The sequence below is a fragment of the Labeo rohita genome, unplaced genomic scaffold (assembly GCF_022985175.1).
Source record: "Labeo rohita strain BAU-BD-2019 unplaced genomic scaffold, IGBB_LRoh.1.0 scaffold_519, whole genome shotgun sequence".
NCBI lineage: Eukaryota > Metazoa > Chordata > Actinopteri > Cypriniformes > Cyprinidae > Labeo > Labeo rohita.
The window spans coordinates 1-26,610 of NW_026129440.1; the positions used below are offsets into that span (position 1 = coordinate 1).

The 26,610-nt window shown below is 38.7% G+C and overlaps 1 protein-coding gene across 1 annotated transcript in view; it reads right to left on the bottom strand.

Annotated features, from left to right (window-relative positions):
• Positions 1 to 859: 859 nt before the first annotated feature.
• The window catches only part of LOC127160993 (NACHT, LRR and PYD domains-containing protein 12-like), a 41,233-nt gene continuing 15,482 nt past the window's right edge, over positions 860 to 26,610 (bottom strand). Inside the window, exons 5-13 of the mRNA XM_051103642.1 lie at positions 24,141 to 24,314; positions 23,499 to 23,672; positions 22,751 to 22,924; positions 8,342 to 8,506; positions 5,889 to 6,062; positions 5,609 to 5,779; positions 5,287 to 5,460; positions 1,632 to 1,698; positions 860 to 1,579 (exon numbers count right to left, since the gene is read on the bottom strand). Coding sequence (XP_050959599.1) covers positions 860 to 1,579; positions 1,632 to 1,698; positions 5,287 to 5,460; positions 5,609 to 5,779; positions 5,889 to 6,062; positions 8,342 to 8,506; positions 22,751 to 22,924; positions 23,499 to 23,672; positions 24,141 to 24,314 — 1,993 coding nt within the window. The remainder of the gene's footprint in view (positions 1,580 to 1,631; positions 1,699 to 5,286; positions 5,461 to 5,608; positions 5,780 to 5,888; positions 6,063 to 8,341; positions 8,507 to 22,750; positions 22,925 to 23,498; positions 23,673 to 24,140; positions 24,315 to 26,610) is intronic.

Sequence of the window (26,610 nt, forward strand, 5' to 3'; positions counted from 1 at the left end):
ATACTAGCTCTTTTCTATTCTATTCTATTCTATTCTGTTTTATTCTATTAGTTTTTGTTTAATTTAAAAATAAAAAAAGTCTTGCAGTACGTACTGTGTTAGACCAACAGCACTTGGATACTGTTGCTCTCTTGTTGCTCTGATTGCTTCTATTATAAGTCACTTTGGATAAAAGCATCTGCTAAGTGTCTAAATGTAAATGTAAATATTTTCCTCAAAAAACATAATTTCTTTAAAGACACAAACATCTTGGATGACAAGGGGTGAGTAAATCTGTAAATTTTTCTTCTGAAAGTGAACTAATACTTTAATAGCCACTGACAGATTTTGAGTGATGCTACCAGTGTTTGAACACACAGAAAACAATGGATTTGAACTTTAAATAGATAGATAGATAGATTCAACTTAATTGTCATTACACATGTACAAGTACAAGGCAATGAAATGCAGTTTAGGTCTAACCAGGAGTGCAATAAGCAGTAATTGCAGGATAAAGGTATAAGTTATAAGTACACTTATAGGGGATATGTGCAGGGAGAAACTATGGGTAATATTTACAGATGAGTATACTGTGAACATAATATACAGGTTGCAGATAGGTATAATCAGAGATTACAATAGATGAACAATATCAGAATTGCAGATAGATATGTACAGGGTGCTATTCTCTATAAACAGGAATTTACAATAGACATGTACAGATAAATATAGTCAGAAATTTACAAATGTATCGTGCAATGGATATGTGCATTTACAGATGAGTATGTACAGTGAGTGCAATAAATATTAAATATTAAATAGTGCAATGGTAATGGAGAGAGTGTAGGGGTGTGGGGTGTGTGTGGGGGGGTGGCAGGTGTCAGTGGGGGGCAGAGTTCAATAAGGTGTTCCTCAGTCTGCTGGTTCTTGACCTGGGACACCTGAAGCGCCTGCCAGAAGGCAGGAGAGAAAACAGTTTGTGGGCGGGGTGAGAGTCATCTTTAAGAATACTGCGTGCTCGACGCATGCAGTGTTTCTTCTGGATGTCCTCAATGGCTGGAAGTGGAGTCCCTATGATGCGCTGGGCAGTTTTCACCACCCGCTGCAGTGCCTTACCCTCAGCAACAGAGCAGCCTCCGTACCAGACTGTGACACAGTTGGTTAGGATGCTTTCTATTGTGCAGCAATAGAAGTTCACCAGGATGGCTAAGGACAGCTGGTTCTTCTTAAGTGTTCTCAAGAAGAAAAGTCCCTGGTTAGCCTCCCTGACTAGGCTAGAGGTGTTGGTGGTCCAGGATAGGTCCTCCGAAATGTGGGTCCCCAGGAACTTGAAGGATGAGACAGGCTCAACAGCCATCCCGTTGATGTGAATGGTTTCATGTGAGCCTCTTCTTCCCTTCCTGAAGTCCACAATGAGCTCCTTTGTCTTATTGGTGTTAAGGAGCAGATTATTGTCCGTGCACCAAGTGGCCAGGTGTTTGATCTCCTCCCTGTAGGCAGTCTCATCATTGTTGCTGATGAGACCGATCACTGTAGTATTGTCTGCAAACTTGATGATGGTGTTAGATCCATACACAACGCTTTCTCCCCCTGCTTTTTTCTTCACAAGTTCATCAAACAACAGTGATGAGTTGAAATCGTTCTACAACTACGGTGAGTAATGGCTTCTTCTCCTTTCCTGGTAACCTGCAGCACCTGTCATATGCATAGTTTATCAATCTGTCGGCAGCGAGGGATTCACATGTGATAAATGCAGGGAAATAGGCTGACAGAGAAGATTCCAGAACTAGAGACACGCATCCAAATTTTAATCGAGGATAGTAAGAATGTGACGGCCTCAGATATGGCTTTGGATGCGACTAGCTCAGGAAGTCCCGTACATTGTTCGGTTCCGGTAACTTCGCCTTTGCAGCAGGGCAACTGGGTGACTGTGAGACGGCATAGCCGCGGGTCAAAACACCGCTCTTCCGTTCCGATCAGAACATCAAACAGGTTAAAAAAAAAAGTAACAATCTACTCAACATTACAATCTAAAGTAACAATCTAATCAACGTTCAACAAATAAAAAATGTACACAATACAGAGAAACAAATGATAAAACTTGGCCTTTTGAATGTCAGGTCCCTCTCTACAAAAGCCCTTTTTGTAAATTATATGATCATTGATCATAACCTAGATGTGCTATGTTTGACAGAAACCTGGCTAAAACCAGATGATTACATTATCTTAAACGAGTCTACCCCTCATGATTACTGTTATAAACAGTGAGCCACATCTAAAAGGTAAAGGGGGAGGTGATTCTACAATTTATAGCAATATTTTCAGTGTTTCTCAGAAAGCGGACTTCAAGTATAACTCGTTTGACGTAATGGTGCTTCATGTAACATTATCCAGAGAAACAAGTGTTAATGATAAATCCCCCATGACGTTTGTACTTGCTACTGTATACAGGCCACCAGGGCACCATACAGATTTTCTTAAAGAATTTGCTGATTTTATATCTGAGCTGGTGTTAGCTACAGATAAGGTCTTAATAGTAGGTGACTTTAACATCCATGTCGATAATGAAATCGATGCACTGGGAGCAGCATTTACAGACATTTTAAATTCAATTGGAGTTAGACAACACGTGTCAGGTCCCACTCATTTTCAAAATCATACTCTAGACTTAATACTGTCACATGGAATTGATGTCAATGCCGTTGAGATTCTGCAGCAAAGTGATGATATCTCTGATCATTATCTAGTCTTGTGTATACTCCAGATAACTAAAACTGTAAATTCAACTCCTTATTACAAGTATGGTAGAACCATCACTTCTACTACAAAAGATTGCTTTCTAAGTAATCTTCCTGACTTATCTGAATTCCTCAGCATGCCCAATAGCTCAGAAAAAACTTGATGATGTAACAGAAACTATTGAGACTCTCTTTTCCAGGACTCTAGATACGGTCGCTCCTCTGCACCTAAGGAAGATTAAGGAAAACAGTCCGACCCCATGGTATAACGAGCACACTCGAAAATGGAGCACAGCTGGAGGAAAACAAAATTAGAGGTTTTCGTACTGCTTGGCGTGAATGTACCCTATCGTATAGAAAAGTGTTAAAATCTGCAAGATCTGATTACTTTTCGACTCTTTTATAAGATAACAAACATAACCCTAGGTATTTATCAATACAGTGGCTAAGTTAACAAAAAAATAAAGAACCAACAGGCACTGACTATGCTTATCAGCATAGCAGTAATAACTTTATGAACTACTTTACTTCAAAGATCGATACTATTAGAGACAAAATTGTCACTATGCAGCCGTCAATTACAGTGTCGCATCAGATAGTGCACTATAGATCTCCTGGGGAACAATTCCACTCATTCTCTACTATAGGTCAGGATGAATTGTATAAATTTGTTAAAGCATCTAAACCAACAACTTGTATGCTAGACCCTATTCCATCTAGGCTACTAAAAGACTTGCTTCCAGATCTCATAGATCCACTGCTAAATATTATTAATTCATCACTGTCATTAGGATATGTCCCCAAAACCTTCAAACTGGCTGCTATTAAGCCTCTCATTAAAAAACCACAACTTGACCCCAACAAATTAATTAATTACAGAGCTTTCTCGAATCTCCCATTTCTGTCAAAGATTTTAGAAAAGGTTGTATCCTCACAACTATCTTCCTTCCTACAGAAAAATTATATCTTTCCTGACTGGATTTCCAGTCAGGTTTTAGACCGTACCATAGTACTGAGACTGCTCTTATTAGAGTTACAAATGACCTGCTCCTATCATCTGATCATGGTTGTATCTTTCTGTTAGTGCTACTGGATCTTAGTGCTGCGTTCGATACTGTTGACCACAACATTCTCTTGAACAGACTTGAAAATTATGTTGGCATTAGTGGTAGTGCATTGGCATGGTTCAAATCCTACTTATCTGACCGCCATCAATTCGTGGCAGTAAATGAAGAGGTATCATATCGATCACAAGTGCAGTATGGAGTACCGCAAGGCTCAGTGCTAGGGCCATTACTTTTTACGCTTTACATGTTACCCTTGGGTGATATCATCAGGAAATATGCTGTTAGCTTTCACTGTTATGCTGATGATACTCAGCTCTATATTTCTTCGCGGCCCAGCAAAACATACCAATTTGAAAAACTAACAGATTATGTAGTTGAGTTAAAAAATTGGATGACATGTAATTTCTTACTGCTAAATTCTGAAAAAACAGAGGTGTTAATTATTGGACCAAAAACCTCAGCATGTAATAACCTAAAACACTGTCTAATACTTGATGGCTGCTCTGTCATTTCTTCGTCATCAGTTAGGAACCAAGGTGTGCTATTTGATGGCAATCTTTCCTTTGAAAACCACATCTCTAGTATTTGCAAAACAGCATTTTTCCATCTCAAAAATATATCTAAATTACGACCTATGCTCTCAATGTCAAATGCTGAAACATTATTTGTATTGCTTTATAGGGTGGTTGTTCTTCTCGCTTAATAAACAAACTCCAGCTGGTCCAAAATGCAGCAGCTAGAGTTCTTACTAGAACCAAAAATTATGATCATATTAGCCCGGTTCTGTCAACACTGCACTGGGTCCCTATTAAACATCATATAGATTTTAAAATCTTGCTAATTACTTATAAAGCCCTGAATGGTTTAGCTCCTCAGTACCTGAGCGAGCTCTTATCGCATTATAGTCCCTCACATCCGCTGCGTTCTCAAAACTCTGCCAATTTGATAATACCTAGAATATCCAAAACAACTGTGGGCAGCAGATCATTTTCTTATTTATGTGGGCAGCAGATCATTTTCTTATTTAGCACCCAAACTTTGGAACAATCTACCCAACACTGTTCGGGATGCAGACGTCAGTTTAAATCTAGATTGGCCCCCCAACTGAGCCTGGTTTCTCCCAAGGTTTTTTTCTCCATTTGTCACCGATGGAGTTTTGGTTCCTTGCCGCTGTCACCTCTGGCTTGCTTAGTTGGGGACACTTTATCTTCACTTTATCTTCACACAATATTGTATTTTATTTTATTGTATTTGATTAACTACCTTTACCTGAAAATTGAGTGTTTACTGTTGCCCTTTGCATTATTGATGTACTATTTCCTATTTAATACTGTACAGCCGCCTTGTCACAATTCTGTATTGTTAAAGGCGGTGTATAAATAAAGGTTTGATTTGATTTGATTTGATTTGATGACAAGTGTAAAAATATTTTCAAATTCATGAAACTGTGGTGGGTCACTACAATCTGGGTAATTAATGGGATACACTTTTAAAATACTTACTTCAACTTTTCCAGTCTACACTGTACATTTTCAAACAGAGTCAAGATGATCTTCATTCCTGGGTTTCCTAGTTTATTCTCACTCAGATCCAGCTCTGTCAGATTTGAAGGGTTTGAATTTAGAGCTGCAGCCAGAACATGACAACCTCCTTCTGTGATACAGGTGTTATTCAGACTGCATAAATTGAAAACACAGTTCAGTTTTAATCTTGAAATTTACCAGTATGTTTTAGCTGACAGTTGACAAATACTGGTGATGATGATGATGATGACAATCACATTACAAAAGTCACAAGTGTCCTTGCAACAATGAAAAAACATACATCAGTGTGTTGAGTTGACAGTGTTTATCCTGCAGTAGGGCAGCGATCTGATTCACTCGTGTGTCTCCTAGTTCATGTTCACTCAGATTCAGTTCTCTCAGGAGTAACGGGTTTTTAGCCACAATTCCAGTCACATACTGACAGGCTTCATCTGCAGCAGGACCCAAAAACCTGCAGAAGAGAAGATGAAGAAACTTCATTTCTTAAATAAACTTGGTAAAAATCTGACTCTGAAACTGCCTGCATGTAAGTTATTTTGCATTACAGCATCACATCTCACCTCATTGTCTTGAGTTGACAGTTTGGATCCTGTAGTAAATCATTGAGCTCTTTCACTCCTGATTGTCCAGGATCATTTCCTGTGAGATCTAGCTCGATCAGGTGTGAAGGGTTTGATCTCAGAGCTGAAGCCAGAGCTTTATAACCTTCTTCAGTGATACTGCAGTCTGAAAGTCTACAGAAAGACAAAAAAAAAAACACACCCACACACATTAAAAAACTTCATTAGCATTTATTAAACTATTAGAATATTAACATTTTCCATCATCTCAAAACAGCAATCTGTTTGTCAAAGTTTTTTTAAATATGTCTACACCAACACACCAATATATTCAGAAATATATAAATATTATAAATAATAATAAATAATATTATAATAATAAATATACTAAATAAATATACTTCTTCTGAAGTTGAACTGTGAATTGTGTTATATATGTTTCTGATGTTAAACTAAATGTGAATAAAAATGTTGATCATAAAAAAAAAATAATCAAGTGCATGTAAACTTTTGTACGTGCTCCTTTTTTAAATTCAGCTATTATTTTCTCTTGTGGACTGTAAACATCTTTAATGTGAAAAATCTTATTCAGGTCAGTACTATATAAACAATATCATGCAGTAAGAAACCTTAGAAACAGTAATAATACTGTCAAAACAACTGTTTGCTAGCTCTGACTACTAGTACACTCTCTGGCCATCATCCAATCAAAGGATGTGAAAATGCCGATGTTATCGTCTGCCTGCTAGATGGACCCGGTGTTGGCAAATGTGCAGTGGAGTGTGTGTCTGAAAAGTCTCAGACATTCTGTGTAAATTAAAAAAAAAAAAAAAAAATCTAATGTAAATTTATATTTTTAACATTTATAATATTCTTATTATCAACCAATGTGCAATATTGATCTCATTGCTGTGATGTTGAGTGTAGCTGTTGGTGAAATGCACTCACTTCAGTATCTTCAGCTCACACACAGGATTCTTCAGTCCCTCACAGATCTCTTTGACTCCTGAATCCAGCAGACGACTGTTGTTCAGGTTCATCTCTTTCAGGATGGTTTTGGAGGAGAGAACAGTAGCTAGAACTGAACAGCTTTTCTCTGTCAGCTCACAATTATTCAGCCTGAACACAAAAAACAGCATTTCAGTGCTGGCGGTGTGGTTCTGTTCTGTGCAAAAGTCTAAAGGCCTGTCCATAAAGCCATGATTGATAAACATGCTTGGACAGAGCGGGGAGAGCAGCAAGTCAAACCCCCCTGGGGTACAGAACAGATCCAGTAATTGCCTATATCAGCTCACAGCCTATATCTTCTATCAATGCGATAGAAGAGATGCTGAAAGAATGGAATTAAATGGACTGTTGTGATAAGTGTCAAGACTAGATTTTTACACGTCAGGAACAGCTGACTATCAGCTGATGTGAGCTTGACTGAACTGTTCTGCCTGAACTAACACAATGCTTGATTATTATTATTCAGCACATATCCAACACACATCAGATCAACAGCTCTTCATATCTGATTACACATGTGACTGACAGTCTTTAATGATGAATAATCAAAGAGGTTTCAATGTATAAATCATGTTCACTCACATTATTTTCTCCAGTTTGCTATGAGAGTCCATGAAAAGAGCAGAGAGTTTCTCCCCATCCAGATCTCCTAATTTATCTCCACTCAGATCCAGTTCTTTCAGTAGCAATGGACTTTTACCCAGAACTCCAGTGAGATACTCACACGCTTCCTCTGCAGCAGGACTTTTCAAAAACCTACAGGAAGCAGATAAGGATTTCAGATCATTTATATTTTTAGATTATTTTTACCACAAATTATGTTGTGTGTCTGTTAAATTTCTCTGAACTGCTATTTAATTCCAGTTCATGTCATTCCTATTCAACAATGGTGCATTTAACCCTTCTATCTATTTTCATAAAGCTGATTTCACATCTGTGGTTCATTTATATATATATATATATATATATTTTTTTTTTTTTTTTTTTTTTTTTTTTTTTTTTTTTTTTCCTGATGGTCTTTAATGAACAGAGTCCATCCTGTAGTAAATCACTGAGCTCCTTCACTCCTGATTGTCCAGGATCATTTCCTGTGAGATCCAGCTCTATCAGGTGTGAAGGGTTTGATCTCAGAGCTGAAGCCAGAGCTTTATAACCTTCTTCAGTGATACTGCAGTCTGAAAGTCTACAGAAAGACAAGAAACAAAACACACACACACACACACACACACACAATTAACACAAAAATTCATTAACATTTATTAAACTATTAGAATATTATATTTTTCCATCATCTCAAAAAAGCATCTGTTTGTCATTGTTTTATAAATGTATCTTCACCAACACACCAATTTCACATTACTGACCCATTCCTTGAGACACAGAACCAGATTACAGACCAGCTGGAGCTTTACATTGGTTCATGTTTAGATTAACCAAATTCAGACCTGAGTATCTGTAGTGTGCACTGTGGATTTCTCAGCAGACTGGAGATTTCTGTCACTCCAGAGTCTCCTATTTGATTCCTGCTCAGATCCAGCTCTCTGGGGTTTGAATAAAACGCTGATGCCAGAGCAGCACAACCTTCATCTGTAATACTGATGCACTTTAACCTGTAGAAGAGAGAACAAAAATTAAGCCATACATACAATTACACAAATAGCAGCTTTAGCTACTTCTTTTATCCAACATTATGAGATTTTCATGATAATCATAATGAAATAAAAAGAACTGATAATTAAAATAATATTTTGCATTTTACAGTACAATATTTAAGCCTAAACCATACTTCCAATGCTACATAGAACAAGCAGCTTGGAGAAGGATTTCTGTTTTGAAGGAAGGAATGATACAAGTCTTAAATTGTCTTAATTTCTTTACTTTTGAATGTTACGCCCTCAGGCTTTTATTTTGGTGGAAAACTACACAGTGACCTTTAATTTTCTGTGTTTAGTTCACAACAGGTTTATAAACACTTTATTGCACAAATATGGTGAAATCTGTTAACATCATCTGCCAAAAAATGTTGGAAATTACATGAACATAAAATAAAGTGAACCTTTCAAATTCATGTTATAAATGCAAAATACTAAATATATTATAGAAACTTTAATTTTCTGTAAAGCTGTTTTGCAATGATTTGTATCGTAAAAAGCGCTATACAAATAAACTGAGCCTCATTTATTTAGTTATGTTTTATTTCAAAAATATATACATAAACACGTTATATATGACGAGTTCAGATGCAAACCCAGCTAAATGCCATCTCGGTCAAAAATGAGATAATGATACCCAATCAGAAGCAGCCCAATCAGAAGCAGTGTTTGGTCCATTACCACCATAGTGGTAAAAATCTGCCACTGTCACAGCCTTAATTGTCAATCATGTTTGATGATAGTGTCCCTGACAGAAATAGTTAGTTTTATCTGTCCAACATATAGCATGTAACTCCACTTGAAGGTTTTTTTTTTTTTTTTTTTTTTAAATCGAAATGTACACTGACCAAAATTATAAATGCAACACTTGTTTTTGCCCCCATTTTTCATGAGCTAAACTCAAAGATCTAAGACTTTTTCTATTAAGATAAAAGGCCTATTTCTCTCAAATATTGTTCACAAATCTGTCTAAATCTGTGTTAGTGAGCACTTCTACTTTGCCGAGATAATCCATCCACCTCACAGGTGTGGCATATCAAGATGCTGATTAGGTAGCATGATTATTGCACATGTGTGCCTTAGGCTGGCCACAATAAAAGGCCACTCTAAAATGTGCAGTTTTACTGTACTGGGGGGTCCAAAAACCAGTCAGTATCTGGTGTGACCACCATTTGCACATGCAGTGCAACACACCTCCTTCACATAGAGCTGATCAGGTTGTTGATTGTGGCCTGTGGAATGTTGGTCCACTCCTCTTCAATAACTGTGTGAAGTTGCTGGATATTGGCAGGAACTGGAACACGCTGTCGTATACGCCGATCCAGAGCATCCCAAACATGCTCAATGGGTGACATGTCCGGTGAGTATGCTGGCCATGCAAGAACTGGGATGTTTTCAACTTCCAGGAATTGTGTACAGATCCTTGCAACATGGGGCTGTGCATTATCATGCTGCAACATGAGGTGATGGTCGTGGATGAATGGCACAAAAATGGGCCTCAGGATCTCATCACGGTATCTCTGCGCATTCAAACTGCCATCAGTAAAATGTACCTGTGTTCATTGTCCATAACATATGCCTGCCCATACCATAACCCCACCGCCATTATGGGCCACTCAATCCACAAAGTTGACATCTCTCCAAAGTGCCAAATGCCCATCGAATGTGAGCATTGGTTACGACAACGAACTGCAGTCAGGTCGAGACCCTGATGAGGACAACAAGCATGCAGATGAGCTTCCCTGAGACGTTTCTGACAGTTTGTGCAGACCGATTGTTGCAGCAGCTGTCCGGGTGGCTGGTCTCAGACAATCTTCGAGGTGAAGATGCTGGATGAAGAGGTCCTGGGCTGGTGTGGTTACACGTGGTCTGCGGTTGTGAGGCCGGTTGCATGTACTGACAAATTCTCTGAAATGCCTTTGGAGATGGCTTATGGTAGATAAATGAACATTCAATTCATGGGCAACAGCTCTGGTGGACATTCTTGCAGTCAGCATGCCAATTGCACGCTCCCTCAAAACTTGCAACATCTGTGGCATTGTGCTGTGTGATAAAACTCCACATTTTAGAGTGGACTTTTATTGTGGGCAGCCTAAGGCACACCTGTGCAATAATCTTGCTGTCTAATCAGCATCTTGATATGCCACACCTGTGAGGTGGATGGCTTATCTCGGCAAAGTAGAAGTGCTCACTAACACAGATTTAGACAGATTTGTGAACAATATTTGAGAGAAATGGGCCTTTTGTGTACATAGAAAAAGTCTTAGAACTTTGAGTTCAACTCATAACAAAAATGGGGCAAAAACAAAAGTGTTGCGTTTGTAATTTTGGTCAGTGCATATTGTGTAACAAACAAGGTAACAGTCATTGAGGGTAATGGGAAGTTAGTTTTTAAAGGGTTATGAAACCCCAAACTACATTTTTTTCTGAGATTTTAGCAGAGGTGTTTGTGTTTCACATCGTAGAAGATAACGTTAGCATCTGTTAATTTTAGCTGTTGGAGAAAAGTGGTTCATTTTGAGCTTTTAGCACAATTTTTGTCTTCCAGGTTTAAAATCTACATCGTGTTGACGATGTGACAGTTGTGATCGTCATAGTTTGTGACGTGACAAAGGTCTATAGTACTTCAATGACATGTCTGTGTCTCATTATTATTCATGAAATTGTGTGCTCTTATCCAATGAGAAGACATCTTGCTTAATTATTCACAACAGCATGTGTGACAGAAGCTTTAGACTGTGAGAGTTCAGCCATTAACCCTCTGACCCTGGAGAAGTTTTGACATGCTCTCACATTTGTGTACATTAACTGTTTGAGAAAAACGTTCATGGGTTCAGAACATTAGCTCACTAGACTTTTGAAGGAAAGAAAAAATAGAGGTTTCATATATATGTTTTCAACGCAGAGTGCAAATGGCGGTGCATTTATTTGTGTTTTTAACTCGATAGGAGTGAAATTAAACTGTTTGAACCTGAAGCTGTATGTGTCGTCTGTCTCCACTTCACAGTGCAAAGGGTTGTTCTGGAGTCTGATGGCTTGTGGATAAAAACATTTGCAAGTCTTTCTGTCCTTGATTTCATACTCCTGTACATCTCCCAGACAGCAGAAGTGTAAAGAGGCTGTGTTGTGGAAGTGTATTGTCCCTGATGATTTTGTGGGTCCTCATGACCCTAGTGCTGCAAATATCCTGAAGTGATAGGAATGTTACTCTATGAATTAACTGAACTACATTGAGCTACGCTGAAGATATATTCCTTGGAAATGCAGGAAGCTAAGCTACAGTAACATGGCAAAAATAGTACTACATCCAAGCTGTTTTTAAAATGTATTTTTTATATGGAACCAACTTCATTTCAAGTCAATGCTCTCAGTATCAGTATCATGTATAGGGCTGGTTTTACCTCATACTGTGACATAGGCAAAATACATTTTTGCTGCCGGCCAGAAACCTTCTATGACCTAATCTGCTACTTTTTCGGAAATTAAAAAAAAAAAAAAAAAAAAACCTCTGTATTTTAATTAATAATAAACACTGTGTCAAAGCTGGTATTGTGGCTTCATTGTATACAGATACATTTATATGTGGGAGGAATAATGAGGTTTGACTGTCACTTTGAGTAGCCAGTGTTACAAGGTTTATGAGGTGGCATCACTTACTGATCCAGGATCAGTGATCCTTATTAGTTTTTCCTCTGATTTGAGCTTGAGCCTCAGAAATGAAAAAAAGGGCTTTGCTACTGAAAAGCTTTTTGATTCAGAAAACATTGAAGCTAACCCCATGCTATTGAGAAATGTAGTTAAACTAGTATCCCAACACTGCTTTTTAATCACATGCTGAAGAGCTTTCCTGTCCTGAACTGTGCAACTTTCACCCGTACATCTGTAAAAGTTACTGAGGATTTCCCATGCCAAATTTCCTCAGCCTTCTTAAGACATACAGTCGCTGCTGGGACTTCCTTACAAGCTGCTGAGTGTCGCAAGAACAACACTCTTAAAAATATGCCATAGATGAACATTTTTTTGTCTGAATGGTTCCATAAAAAAACCTTTAACATCTGAAGAACCTTTCTGGTTTGCTTAGTTGGAGATACTTAATTTCCAGCGATATCGTCAGCTTGATTGCATGGATACTATTTGAACTGAACTGAGCTGGATGATGACATCATTGAAAATGGAGTGTTTTCTGTTGCCCTTTTGCATTATTGACACTCTTTTCCTATTTAACACTGTAAAGCTGCTTTGACACAATCTGTATTGTTAAAAGCGCTATAGAAATAAAGGTGACTTGACTGTTTCAAAAGATGTTCTTTGTGGCGAAAGAAGGTTCTTCAGATTAGGAAAAGGTAAGAAAGAGACTGCTCAGGGCAGTCATGGCCTAATGGTTAGAGAAAGTGTCACTTTCACTTTTCACTTTCACTCTTTAAAGTACCACAGTAACTGGGGGGAACAGGCTGGGGCCACTTTTAGGGGACTTTTAGGGGACACACTTTTAAAACAAATCTTTAGGTACTTTAATAATAAGTTATCTGACCTGGAAAGCCGCTCCCCGACACAATAATCTACGCATTTATGGGATGCCAGAAGGATGCGAGGGAAGCAATGTGATGGAATTTGTTGGTGAATTTATTAAGTCTGAACTAAGGGGTCTACAGGACATTGACCTACAGATACAGAGGGCTCATAGAGCTCTCATTCCAAAGCCCAGTCAAGAAGTACAGCCTAGATCATTGGAGATCTGTTTTCTTGAATATTGTGTCATGGTACTTCGAGCTGCATGGAACAAGAAAGAGTTACGCTACCAGGGCCGCAAGAGAACTCTCAAAGCCAAGCAAATATGATTCCAAACACCATACACAGCAAAGCTGAAAGTATTTTCTGGGATCAAGGTTTACAACAGCGTGACAGAGGCTCCTAGAGACCTGAGGAAGGAAGGAATCGCACTTGACCTAATGGAGAAGTAATAAGTGTATATATCCTTTCAAGTTCTGGCAGCAAAACGGCTGAAAACAGGATGTTAATATATTCTCTTTAATATTTAAAGTCTAGTTTTTTAGATAATCCATTTTCATTCACTGCTTAAATCACCACTTTTGATTATAAACCTTTAACATCGTCATGGGTAACCCCCTCCACGTACTGTATAAGATCATATAGATTGACGTAAGGGGACCAAATAATTTGGAACTTTCTCGTGATTGTTTACTAAGAGAGGGATATTTTGTTTAAATCACAAGCTAAGAGGGTGTGCAGAATTTGTATAGCTGGCCACGCCCGGACATCCAGGTATAAATAGGGCAGCACATGCTCTGCTCACTCGTTCTGTTTTGAGGAGTCAAAGCATCTCAACTCACTCAGAGGCGGTCCAGAGTTGTGGCATGGGGGACACAATGTCTCCGTTCCCTCCATCAGGGAACGAGGGTTACCATACGTAAACGAGACGTTCCCTATCTGTTGTACACTCCGAGTTGTGTCGAGTAGTGTACGACACTAGGGGTCCCTATATAAACATGCCACAAGTCTGGCAGCGTCATGAGTGATCGGGCGTAGATAGTGACAAGCCAAAGTGTTAACATAATAAATGCAGCTCAACTCTTCATGACCTTCCAACATCCAAGAAGTGACCTGTCACAGGCAGGGTTACCTGCAGCCGGGCCTTTCCTCAGTGGAGCGACTGAGTGTCTTGAGAACGTTGGGAAAGTGCCCGTTTCCCGTAGGAAAGAAAGGCACTACGGAGATCACGGTATAAAGTGAATATCATTAGATATGGGACCTGAAGTGGGTCTCACACTAAGGGAGACTACCGAATTCAGATCTTAGAGACAAACCTGTCTTCAAGGGAAACACCGCACCATAGAGAGTTATAGGTAGAATTACACACATGGGGCCACATAAGGAGCTACTACATATGGGGCACAAATCCAACAAGAGTTAGTAAAGTAACCATACCTTGTGTTGGGTTTTTGCAGCAAGTTCCTTCGCTGAACCCTGCCATGTCCAGAAGTGCCAAGTGATGGAGAAGGTGTCCAAGGTTCACGTCAGGAAACCTATTGAAACTTAGAAGTGTAATCACCATTAGGGGAAGCGCTTAAGCAAGTTCTACACCCAACCAGAGTTCTGAGCCAAGAGTTTGCATTTAAGACTCTAGCCGACACTGGTTCCATGCGCAAATTGTAAAATCTGGCAAGTATATAGGTGTAGCCCAACCTGCAACTCTGTAGATGTCTGTTAATGAGGCCCCATTCGCAAGAGCTGCCAAGGCAGCGATGCCCCTGGTCGAGTGGATTCTCACTCCCAGTGGGCAGGGCAAGCCTCTGGCCCGGTAGGCCGTACGGATCACATCCACAAAACAGTGGGAGATCCCTTGTTTGGAGACAACCTCTCCCTTCTGCTGTCCTCCATTACAGACAAAGAGCTGACCAGAACGTCTGAAGTGCTGAGAGCATTCCAGGTAATGCGTAGGACATTCACCCTTGCATAATAAAGTCAGGTTGGGGTCATCTTCCTGGGAAGAATTGCTTGCAGGGTCACCACCTGGTCTCTGAAGGGGGTGGTGGTTACCGTGGGCACATATTCAGGCCGGGTTCTCAGAACAACGTGAGTGTTTACCGGCCGAAATCCAGGCATGAACGTTGATGGAGAGGGCTTGAAGACTTCCTGCTCTTAACAGAGGTGAACACAGTTGGGGAGGCCATCTCCATGGAGAGGGCACAGAATCAACCAACTGAAGGACTCAACAAATCTTATTGTAGGCCAGAAGGACCACAGACAGATCAAGAGGGGATGTGGTACTACCAGGGAGGGTTCACCTTCCGGGCACCTCTAACAAATTGTGCCCCACCAATCTGCCTTCTACCAAGTCACGGTGGCTGAACACGGGCCTATCCAGGCCTCCTTGGAGGAGGGATAGCACAGATTTGATACCGCAACTCTGTGGGTTCTACCCTTAGGAAGAACACCTGCGCCATTTCCAGGACATGCCACCACCTGGTGGAGGGGGCTTAGTCCTGTATAAGGTGCTTACCACTGTGGGTGGAAGGTTTCTGGAGGCTTCCTGGGCACATCCAGGGACCATAGAAGGAAGTTCCAAAAATCTGAGCGTGGGTGCCAGATTGTGCCCTTCACCTGAGGAAGGAGGTTCCTTCTCAGGGGGATGTGTCAGGAAGGAAACGATGGTAGGAGCACGAGCTCCGAGAACCAAGTTTTGTTGGGCTGAACAGGGCTACCAAGAGAATCTGTTTGGGGCCTTCCCGACATTGCACCATGTCTGTGCAATAAGGCTCACTGGGGAATAAGCCGTACGGTCAGCTGAGTGCCAATGGATCTGAACCGAGGTAGTCCTCAGTCAGGCCGTACTACCACTGGCAATGTGTGGATTCTGGTGAGGCAACAGATCTACCTGTGCCTGGCCGAATCGACTGCCTGAAGTCCCAAGCAAGCCAGGTGGTTGAGAACCACATCCCTGAGAGTGCAAATCTAACCTTGTGAGTGTGCTAGGACAGCCAGTCACAGAGATAACTGAGAATGCATATGCCCACTAACCAATCTTAAACCCTGACACGCGAAGCTGTGTGTTCAAGCATTAACATTTGAATGGGAGCTTGAAAAAGGGCGTGATTCAAAAACCTCAGTTTTAAGATTGGTATGAGTCGACCACCCATCCTGGTACAATGAAGTAAGGGCTGACAAACCCCTTCCTTCATTCTGGCTGAGGGGATAGGCTCTATCGCACCCTTTCCCAGGGGGGGCTGCGATTTCTGCTTAAAGAACCATAGCATTTCTTGCCCTGAGCCATAGAACTTAGCAGATGCCTTGCAACCTGAGCCTTATACTGACCAGGCAGTGACTGTCTGTGGGTAAGACAGACAGTCAGAAATGGGTTTGTGCCGAATCCATCTCTCATCCCCGGGTCAAGAGTAGATCTGGGTGGGTCAGTTAGCCCACCTCCTCTGGGTCGCTCGTCTGAGGAAAAACTAGAAGCCTAACGAGGGTTCTAGAAAGCCTGCTGACAAGCTCGTGTTGTCACCTTCCTTGACCGTTGGGTGGGTCCGCCTGGAGGCCCGGCTGTTGCGGGGCCTCAGGAGTTTTATAGGGGGCCCTGGACGGGAGTCATGGGAGGAACCCAACAGGCGGGGAGTACACCGCAATCGCCCCCTCCACCTGGGGAACCTTTTTTTATTTTATTGTATTTTATTTTGCTGCCGCTAACCATACCGCCTGTTTAGGAACTCTCAAAATAAGAAAGTCAGCCATACTGGACGGACTAACAAACTCATCTGGATGTTCGATCACGGGACGCGAGGAGCGAGAGTTTCGCAGGGTTTCACCCGGCGGAACCTTTCTTGCTTCGAATTGCTCTCCATTGACGCACATCGTAACGGCCTTGTACCCGGAAGTAGAAGGACCGGAACGGAGCAGTCGAGGTGAGCCGTGGCTTCACATAAAAGCACATGGCTCATGAGCAAAACACGCCCAGATCATGTTTTCGCCGGCATAACTCGAATCAACAACAAGTGCTGCATCAGGGTGAGAATCTCAACACTGAATACAACGGTCATGTCTTAGCCCTATTTATACCCGGATGTCTGGGGCATGGCCAGCTATGCAAATTCTGCACACCCAATATCATTGGCCTTTTACTATCAGAGGGGTTTGGGCTCCCATGGGCGACCCCTAGTGTCATACACTACTCGACACAACTCGGAGTGTACGACAAATAGGGAACAATGTCAACAGGCTCTTGCTGGAGGCAGTGTGGGACATTATTGGCTGATCATGTACATGTCTTCTGGTCTTGTCCAGTCTTGAATCTGTGTGGGTCAGAAATATATTCTAGCATATAGGAAATATTGGAAATTAAGATTGAAAAAACAGCTTATATTCCATTTCTTGGCAATATACCTGATTCAGTTAATAATATGAATAAATATTTACTCAGGATTCTACTAGCAGCAAAAAAAATCGCAATCACTCGTCTATGGCTTCAGCAGCCTCCCCCAAAAAGAACTCAGTGGGAACAAATAGTTACAGAAATTTACAAGATGGAAAGACTAACATTCAGATTGAGACTGCAAGAAAATAACTTGAATTGCTCCCTCAATTTTAATTGGACACATAAAAGTAATACATCACCTGAATCTGTAGAAAGTGTACTTTTATTGGTGTATGCTCAACATACCAACAAATGTTCGTGGTTTTTGTAAATAAAGAAAATATACAGGGTGTCATTTCAGTCTTCTCAGTCTCTGTGAATATCCAGTTGAAATGCGTCACTAAAATGAACTATAACTCAGCGAATACATGACACACAAACACCAGAGATATGTCTATAGAAAGCTTGGAATGTCTACTTTTAAATGAAGTAAGTTTACCAATACTATGTCCCGTTTTTCCCATCTGACCACATTACGGCTAATTAGTTCACACCCACGCGCTGTGCGGCGCTATTGTTATTACAAACATCCATGTGAAAGATGCGCAAAATGACCGCCCACATCAACTCGTAAACAAAGCGGCAACCAGTTTGTGTCGGACACTTTCGTTTTTTGGAAGAAATCGCTGAGAGGAAAAAGCCTTGTGTTTACTCCAGATGAGGACCCGCTGAGAGGAACAGGCTGAGCTTGTTTATCTCACAAACAGAACACGAGCGTGACTACAGGCAGCTGACGAGAGGATCTTATAGTATAAGTAATGTTTCTTATTGTCATCAGATAATGTGTTGTTGAGACATAAACATGAACGCATTTACTAGTTGGACTTTTTTCCAAAACTATAATTCCTGACTAAAATATGTGACATCGAGTGCAACATTTTGAAATATCATAGGCAACTTTTCAATGCATCTGTAAGGCATCAGGAATGTTTTATGTTTCATAAACAAATTGACATAAAATTAGGGCTAATGTTTAGACGATATAAAAGTAATGTATAAGAATGCTTAGACCAGTCTTTACTGTTGAATACTCTGTCTAAAAATATCTGCTCAAATGTGTACATAATGTGCTTAATAATAATTTAGTTTCTCAGATGTTGTTTTTATACTGTATAATAATAAATACAAAGCATGTGTGCATATGGTAGCTATAAAAATCACATGGGCAATATTAGTGATTGCTAATGTAACAATATTGCTCCAGGCCTATCAACATGCTCACTGATTTATTCATTTATTTATGTTAGTGACTAGATACCTATGTGAATATTTTTTGGGATAGAAATTATAGAACTAATGCTTTTATTTAGCAAGGATGCTTTAAATTGCTCCTGATATTAACATGCTCACATGTGTGTTTTTTTTTTTTTTGTTTGTTTGTTTTGCTTCAGTTGTTTGTGATCTGATACCTACACAACAGATGAATCCTGCAAACTTTTCCTCTGACAGTGCTGTACCAACATCAGATCTTCACCTACACTGATATTCTATTGGTAAAACAACTTCATTGACTTCTGATGATAAGTTTTGCAAGCACTTAAATATCAGGTATGATTTGCTTGTGCTACTTGTTGAACAGAATTCAGAAAACAGTTTTCAGGATTTACACACCATCTGTTCACATCTCTGTGGTTAGATCAGTGTGTCAATAATGTGTCTTTGACCTTCATAATGTATGTTTATATTATACTGTGTTGTAAATAAAATACAGATAATCTAAAACCCCATTCTCTGAATCTTCTCACATTGTTTCTTACCTGACAGTCACAGTCTCATTGATGGGCCGTTAGGGGAGGGCCTTTTGTCCCTCAGGTGTGAATCACTAAATATTCAATGGCCATTGTCACTCCCTTGCATATTCCCTTTCGATCACAAAACATGTCTTAAAAAATTTTAATAAGTATATTGTTTTTTGTGAACGACTGAACAAGATGATTTTCACATCATTTTGCAGAAAAAACTCTAGCCTACCACATCCAGTTCTCAAAAGTCTTGTGCACAAATGTTCTGAATGTGTTTCTTGGTCTTATTTCAGTGACTTAAAAAAAAATAGATTTTCACTAACCACGCATAAATGTTGTTTTCTCAAAAGCACAAACATGTACATTAATGTCGCTTACATATTATTGTAGCCCAGTTTGTGCTTTAGCCATTAATATGCTTTTAAGATACTGAAAATAGCACAAATGTCAGGGCATGTCAAAACTTCAACAGGGCCACAAAACACCCTCAGACCCCAGAGGGTTAAGAAGCATTGGGGAAAATGGACAATCTATATATCAAAACAGAGAGAAGTCAGATAATGCCGAAGTGGAATATGTACACTTATTATTGTAAATACATGTAACTAGGATCAATGGCTGCTTGGTAGGACTCCTACAGAAATAAGTATCATGTCTATTAACAAATAGTCTCGTATACATGCTTACAAATATTTGCTTATTTTGTAACCAGTTGACCAGGCTGAAATTTATTATAATTATTCTTTTTTTTTTTTTACTTTTTGTGTTATACTTTGGAATTTTGTGTTATACTTTGTTATACTACCGTAAAAAAGAACATCGGAACAACTTCCGGTGAGGTTGCGGATGTAGTATACAAATGGTATTTTGTGTGCTAATTAGCAAAGAGGCTAAATGCTTTTTAGACCCCTGTTTACTTTGTAAAGATGCACACCTTCATGAGAGATGTCATTACGTTATTATGAACAACATATGTTTTTCGAATTTGTGTTCCCACATCATTAGCAAGTTTGGATCGCTAAATCTTGAATGACCAACTAGTGAAATGACATTTGAACAGAGACATCAAAGCTTGTGTTAGTCGTGTGCACGATTCATTTTGTGTGTCCTAATGTTCGACCCCCAGATCTTACTTTGCCAGTACATTTTCATTGGGACCTGTTTAATTACATTTTTAAATACCCAGTCATACAAGTAATATGAAGAATACTAATTATTTCAGGAAAATCTAATTTATGCCATATACAACTTACTTTGAACCGGAAGATGCTCCAATTTTTGACACAAGGCCTCATGGGGCGTAGGTAACTTGTGGATAGGGAGATGAGAGGGTCTGTATTAGTTACTATTGGACAAAACGTAACGGCTAACTTGGATCACGTGTCCCTTAATAACCAACCAATTACAGCACTGACGTCACTGAATTTCAGTCAGAATTGTGCGACACTTAATCACCGTTTACGGATACCACAGGAATGAATGAGAAGTGCCGTAAGCTGAATCCCACCTATTGCAAAAAGTCAGGGACTTCTCTTATAAAACTGCCTTTTTTTTAAACTCTAAAAATAGTTCAGTCCAAAAGTATTGTTTAGTGTAAAACATGTTGAAGAATCTTTATTCCACACTTTAACAGTTTTAATTACTGGATGAGTTTGTTTAAGAAGCTTCTGTAGACATCATTAGATACTATAAAGTGTTTTGGTTTAAACTGTTCAGAGATGGGGAAGTAACTGAGTACAAATACTCCTTTACTGTACTCAAGTAGATTTTTCTGGTATCAGTACTTTACTTCACTATTTATTTTTCTGACTACTTTTTACTTTTACTCCTTACATTTTTACACAAATATCTGTACTTTCCACTTCTTACATTTTCAAACCAGGCTCATTTAGTTTAATCAGCATTTGGTGGATCACCATTCCATAACAAATCTCTAATTAATCACGGATCGGTTAGTCTTGACTGGCAACGCAATTCTGCTCCCGCGCACTCCGTGTCTCCACCAAAGGTTTCTGTCAGAGTAATTACTGAAAGCGACTCAAGAATGGAGTGCAAGCACCCGGGTGGATCATAGAGGCAAAACTACTGACATGTTCAGGAATTTAAGTGCAGGTCAGGCTTTGAAGTGTTAAGTGAACAAAGACAAAACTACAGCAGTAATATTATAAACAAAACTAAATTAAATTACTATCATCACTCAAAATACTGTATGCTAAAGGACATTGTTATTATCTACTGTAAAGTTACAATAGTAATTTAGCAAACAAAACATTGTTTTGCAATACGTTCAGAGACAGCTAGGGCAGATAACACCACAACCCTTACGAAAATTAAAACCAAAATCCATGGTTAATAGTTAAACCATGGTAACCAAAAATTAACCATGGTTTTGCTACGCTAACCATAGTCTAACCATGAGATGTGTAGTAAAACTATGGTTGTAGTTAAAGTAAAACAGAGTGTAATCAATCCACCAAAAAAAAAAAAATAATAATAATATATATATATATATATATATATATATATATATATATATATATATATATATGTATGGTTACTATACTTTTAATCTAATAAACCATGGTTAATTTTGGTAAGAGGAAAAATATGACTCATGATAATGCAATAACATGTTCAGTATTAGGATTTTCTGTAAAGATATTGTCATGACAATCATTATTGTACTAATTTTGACATTTAGGCAGAAAATATAATTTTGTTAAATCTATAGTATTTAAGCCATTTTAAGATAAAAAAAACAACACCTGGTCATAATGTGATACTTTAAATTGAACTTAAAATTGTTACTACTAAAAGAGAACAATACAATAAAGTGGTTGTTCTGCAACAAGGTGAAGACACTTCTGCTCATAACAGTAAATGACTGATGGGAAAAGTCATGAAAATTTGTGAAAATGAGATGCAGAGATATCATGGAAAATGAAGAGATTGAAAAGGAAAATGGAAGTGAAGGTGCAGTTTAGAGAGAGCCTTTATCTTATTCTGCACGACCCCAGCCTAAGGTTTTAACATTTATTTAAATGTGTTGGCCATACAAAACAAAACAAAACAAAACAATAAATAAATAAATAAATAAATAAATGGTGTCAGAAGTTGTTGTGGGTGTATGGGATGGCCTGGATGAGTGTGAGATTTCCCAGCTTGAAATTTTGTCCCAGTCTGGCCCTGTTCTACATGGTGGTTGTTTAGCCTTGATGCATTCATTAGCTAACAAATTTTAAATGTGTGTTATTTTGTCTTAATGTGTCAATATGACGTGAGGTCCAGTTACCAGTGTGACACTAAAACAGGTAATAGTAATGGGTACTTTTTACTTAAGTACATGTCTGAGCTTATACTTCTTTACTTTAACTTAAGTAAAAAAAGTGTAGTCACTACTTTTACCACAGTATTTTTTAAACATGAATATCTGTACTTCTACTTGAGAGAAGGATGTGTTTACTTTTGCCATCTCTGAAACTGTTGAAGTGATTTTATTCATTTTGATTCTTGTATGTGAATGTTACTGACCTCAATCTCTCCAGTTTACAGTGTGAATCCTTCAGTACGTTACATAAGTGATTCACTCCTGTGTTTTTTATTCGATTCAGACCAAGGTTCAAATCTCTCAGGTGTGATGGGTTTGATTTCAGAGCTGAAGTCAGGATGAGACACTGTTTCTCTGTAATACTGCAATCATACAGACTGAAAACAGAAAGAGAAAAGACAATGAATCAGATCTATGATGCATCATGAACAAATGCCATACATTCACTAATAAACCAGCAAAATCACAGAAACTTCTAATATAGAACAAAGCAAGAAAGAGTATTTGAGGAGACTAGTTACAATCCAAGTCTGGACCCTCAGTCAGCAAATAAGTCAACAGCATTACAGGGTCTATTTTTTAAAAGCCATTTTAGTGTAGTTTCAATTTCTAACTATACAAACATACTAAATCTACATTTCCCATAATGAAAAAAATAGTGAAATAAACTATTAGTCCAGTATAAATCTAACTGTCAGAAACATCTACTGTCATTTGTTAGACTGTTTTTAGTCTGTCACTTCTGTTTTATTTCACAGCAAAAATGTCACATTTCAACAAGTTTTTTTTTTTTTACAGATAAACAAAACATTGTATTCCTGAATCTTTCTTCAGATGGAGAAATGCCAGAAAGTGCAGCACTGGAAATGATGTGACAAGAGTCCAGCGGACTTAAACTAAACAGTGAACTTTAATCTCACTGTCACTGCTGTACAGTATAATGATACTAACTGTAGTTTCTTCAGCTTGAATTGTGTGTTCATCAGTAGATCACTGAGGTTTTTCACTCCAGAGTCTCCTAGTTTATTCCAGTTCAGGTTCAGTTCTCTCAGGTGTGATGGGTTTGATTTCAGAGCTGAAGTCACAGCAGAACAACCTTCATCTGTCATATAACAGGTGCTTAACCTGCAGTGGCAAAAACAGCATAAAATAAGAAAAGAAAATATTATCATTATTATCATGTTTCCTGATTCTTGTATGTGAATGTTACTGAGCTCAATCTCTCCAGTTTACAGTGTGAATCCTTCTGTGTTTTTTTTTTTTTTTTATTTATTTATTTAATTCAAACTAAGGTTTAGGATCTATGATGATCATAATATTGAAGAGGCATTTCGTTTCTAATAGTTAGTTTTTTCACGTCAGTTTTGTATGAGGGCAGGCACTGCTTCTACTTACTTCTTTTACTTTATTTTATTTATTTAATACCTCCATTCTTTACTCTCTAATGAAAGGCTGATTTCTGCATTTACACACTTACTATAAAAAAAGAAAAACTTACAAAATGTGACCAATACGGCAAAACCAGTGCACTGCTTTAAACAACATAACTCAATACCTGCTGTTTTAAAATAAATCAACTTTAACTGTACTAACTGTAGTTTCTTCAGCTTGCATTGTGTGCTCATCAGTAGATCACTGAGGTTTTTCACTCCAGAGTCTCTTAGTTCATTCCAGCTCAGGTTCAGTTCTCTCAGGTGTGATGGGTTTGATTTCAGAGCTGAAGTCAGGATGAGACACTGTTTCTCCATAATTCTGCATCTACAAAGACTGAAGACAGAAAGAGAAAGGACAATGAATCAGATCTATGATGATCAACTTACTAATGTGTTTTGCGTCTTCCAGCAGATTTTTGCTGACAAATAAACAGTGATATCTGTGTGCAGATAACATGAAGAAAGACTACACATAGTTCATTTAAATATACTACAAACTACACAAAAGTAACAAATGTATGCAAAGGTTGAAAATCAGCTTAATTATCCATTAGGACAGGGGTCACCACACTCAGTCCTGGAGGGCCGGTGTCCTACTGAGTTCTTCTCCAAACGTAATCAAACACACCAAGGTCTTAATGCTGTAGGTTTACTTGAAACTTCCAGGCAGGTGTGTTGAGGCAAGTTGGAGCTAAACTCTGCAGGACACTCTGCCCTCCAGGATCAAGTTTGGTGACCCCTGCATTAAGATGTGAGCTATTTATCCAAGTTACAAGGTTTCACTTGATAACATTAACTACATTAGTTAACATGAACTGATGATGAACAACTAGTACAGCATTTAATAACCTTAATGTAAGTTTCAATGTTTACTAATACAGTATTAAATTCAAAAGTTTTCTGTTAATTAGTTAATACACTGTGAACTGACATGAACATATATTAGCTATGACATTAGATATATTTAATAGCTAATGTTAACAAATGAAATTGTTACTGTCTACTATTGTCATTAATCACTTTAGTCTCACAGATCAATGTTCAAACATGCTGTAGACTAAACAATTACAAGTCAACAACAAAGGACAGTCTGCTTATAAAAAATAATATTACTTTACACATTTTTTTTTAGAGAAAAAAAGTATTTCCTTAAACTGAAGAAATTCAAACAATTTTGAAAAGGCAGTTCATTTGCTTTAGTGCTGCACTGATCAGGACATTTGAGGAAGATACTGATCACTGATTCTTAAATGCTCTTGTTCAATTTTTACAATTTACAGTATATACTGCACCAAAATTAGACATTTTACATTTTGTGAAACACACGCTTTAAATTAAAAGCAATTGTGAATAGTTGTCAAAAAATCAAAAAGTTATTCTTGAAAAATCAGTGCTCAATATTAATAATTTTATAAATCGAAACATTTTGTGTAAAAAATAAATAAATAAATAAACAACATTATTTGGTGGGCAACAAATAAAACTGTAGCATAAAATCTGGTAAAATGTTACACATTGCTATTTGCATTATGGTTATAAAATGACTGAAAAAAATGACTATGGGTGACAACTATGAAAAACAATAATACTATATAAATAATACTATAAAACACTTTTTTAAGAAGGCATCAACATATGATAGATAAAACAAACAGTACAGCACAAATTGTTTACACTATTTGCACCTGGTGTGTAAAATGATGTGCTTGAAGAAGCAACACAGAGTCACAGCACACAATGCTTTGCATTAAAAAGTTCAAATCACAAAGGGAAGAGATAGTGACTTTTAATTTTCAGTTCCCTATTTGTTGTACACTCCACGTTGTGTTGAGTGTATGACACTATGTGTTGCTCTTGGGAACCCAAACACCTCTGACAATTTTGAGAAAAGGCCAATGAAATTGGGTGTACAGACTTCGCATAGCTGGCCACACCCCAGACATCCGGGTATAAATAGGGCAGCGCGGGATCTGCTCACTCGTTCTTTTTTTCAGAGCCGAAGCAGCGGTCTCTCCCTTCTCAAACACAGATAAGTGTTGTGAGAGTTCCCCTGGGTGCTTCGATGGCGATCTTGAAATGCAATCTTCCTTCTAAAAGAGTAATTACTCTGAAAGAGCTGGCGCGGTTGGGATTGTGTGTTGGTAAACATGCCTTTCCCTCTGTGTCCTTCTGGTTGCGGCTTACCTTGTTGATTCATGTTTTTCTTGCGAAAACATGATCATGGGCGTGTGCTTTTACGTGAAGCCACAGCTCACCTCGACTGCTTCCTGTTCTGGTCCTTCTACTTCTGGGTATGAGGCCGTGCTTAAAACGGGCAGCCAAGGAGGGGCTGATTAATAGACATCTGGGTAACGACCTTTACGCTCGTTTCCATTGCCTGTTCCCCGGAAGTGCACGTTGATGAATTTGCAGAAAACCCGTTTAAAAAAAAAAAAAAAAAAAGTCAGAATGTGATATACCAACTCCTCCTCCTTCACCACCCTTGATGGGGGTCCAGCGAGGTGGCTTCAGAGGTTCCCCAGGTGGAGAGGGTGATTGCAGTGCACTCACAACAAAATGCCACCACTTGTCAGGTTCCTCCCATGGCTCCCATCCAGGGCCTGTAAATTTTCTCCGGGTAAAGGCTTATA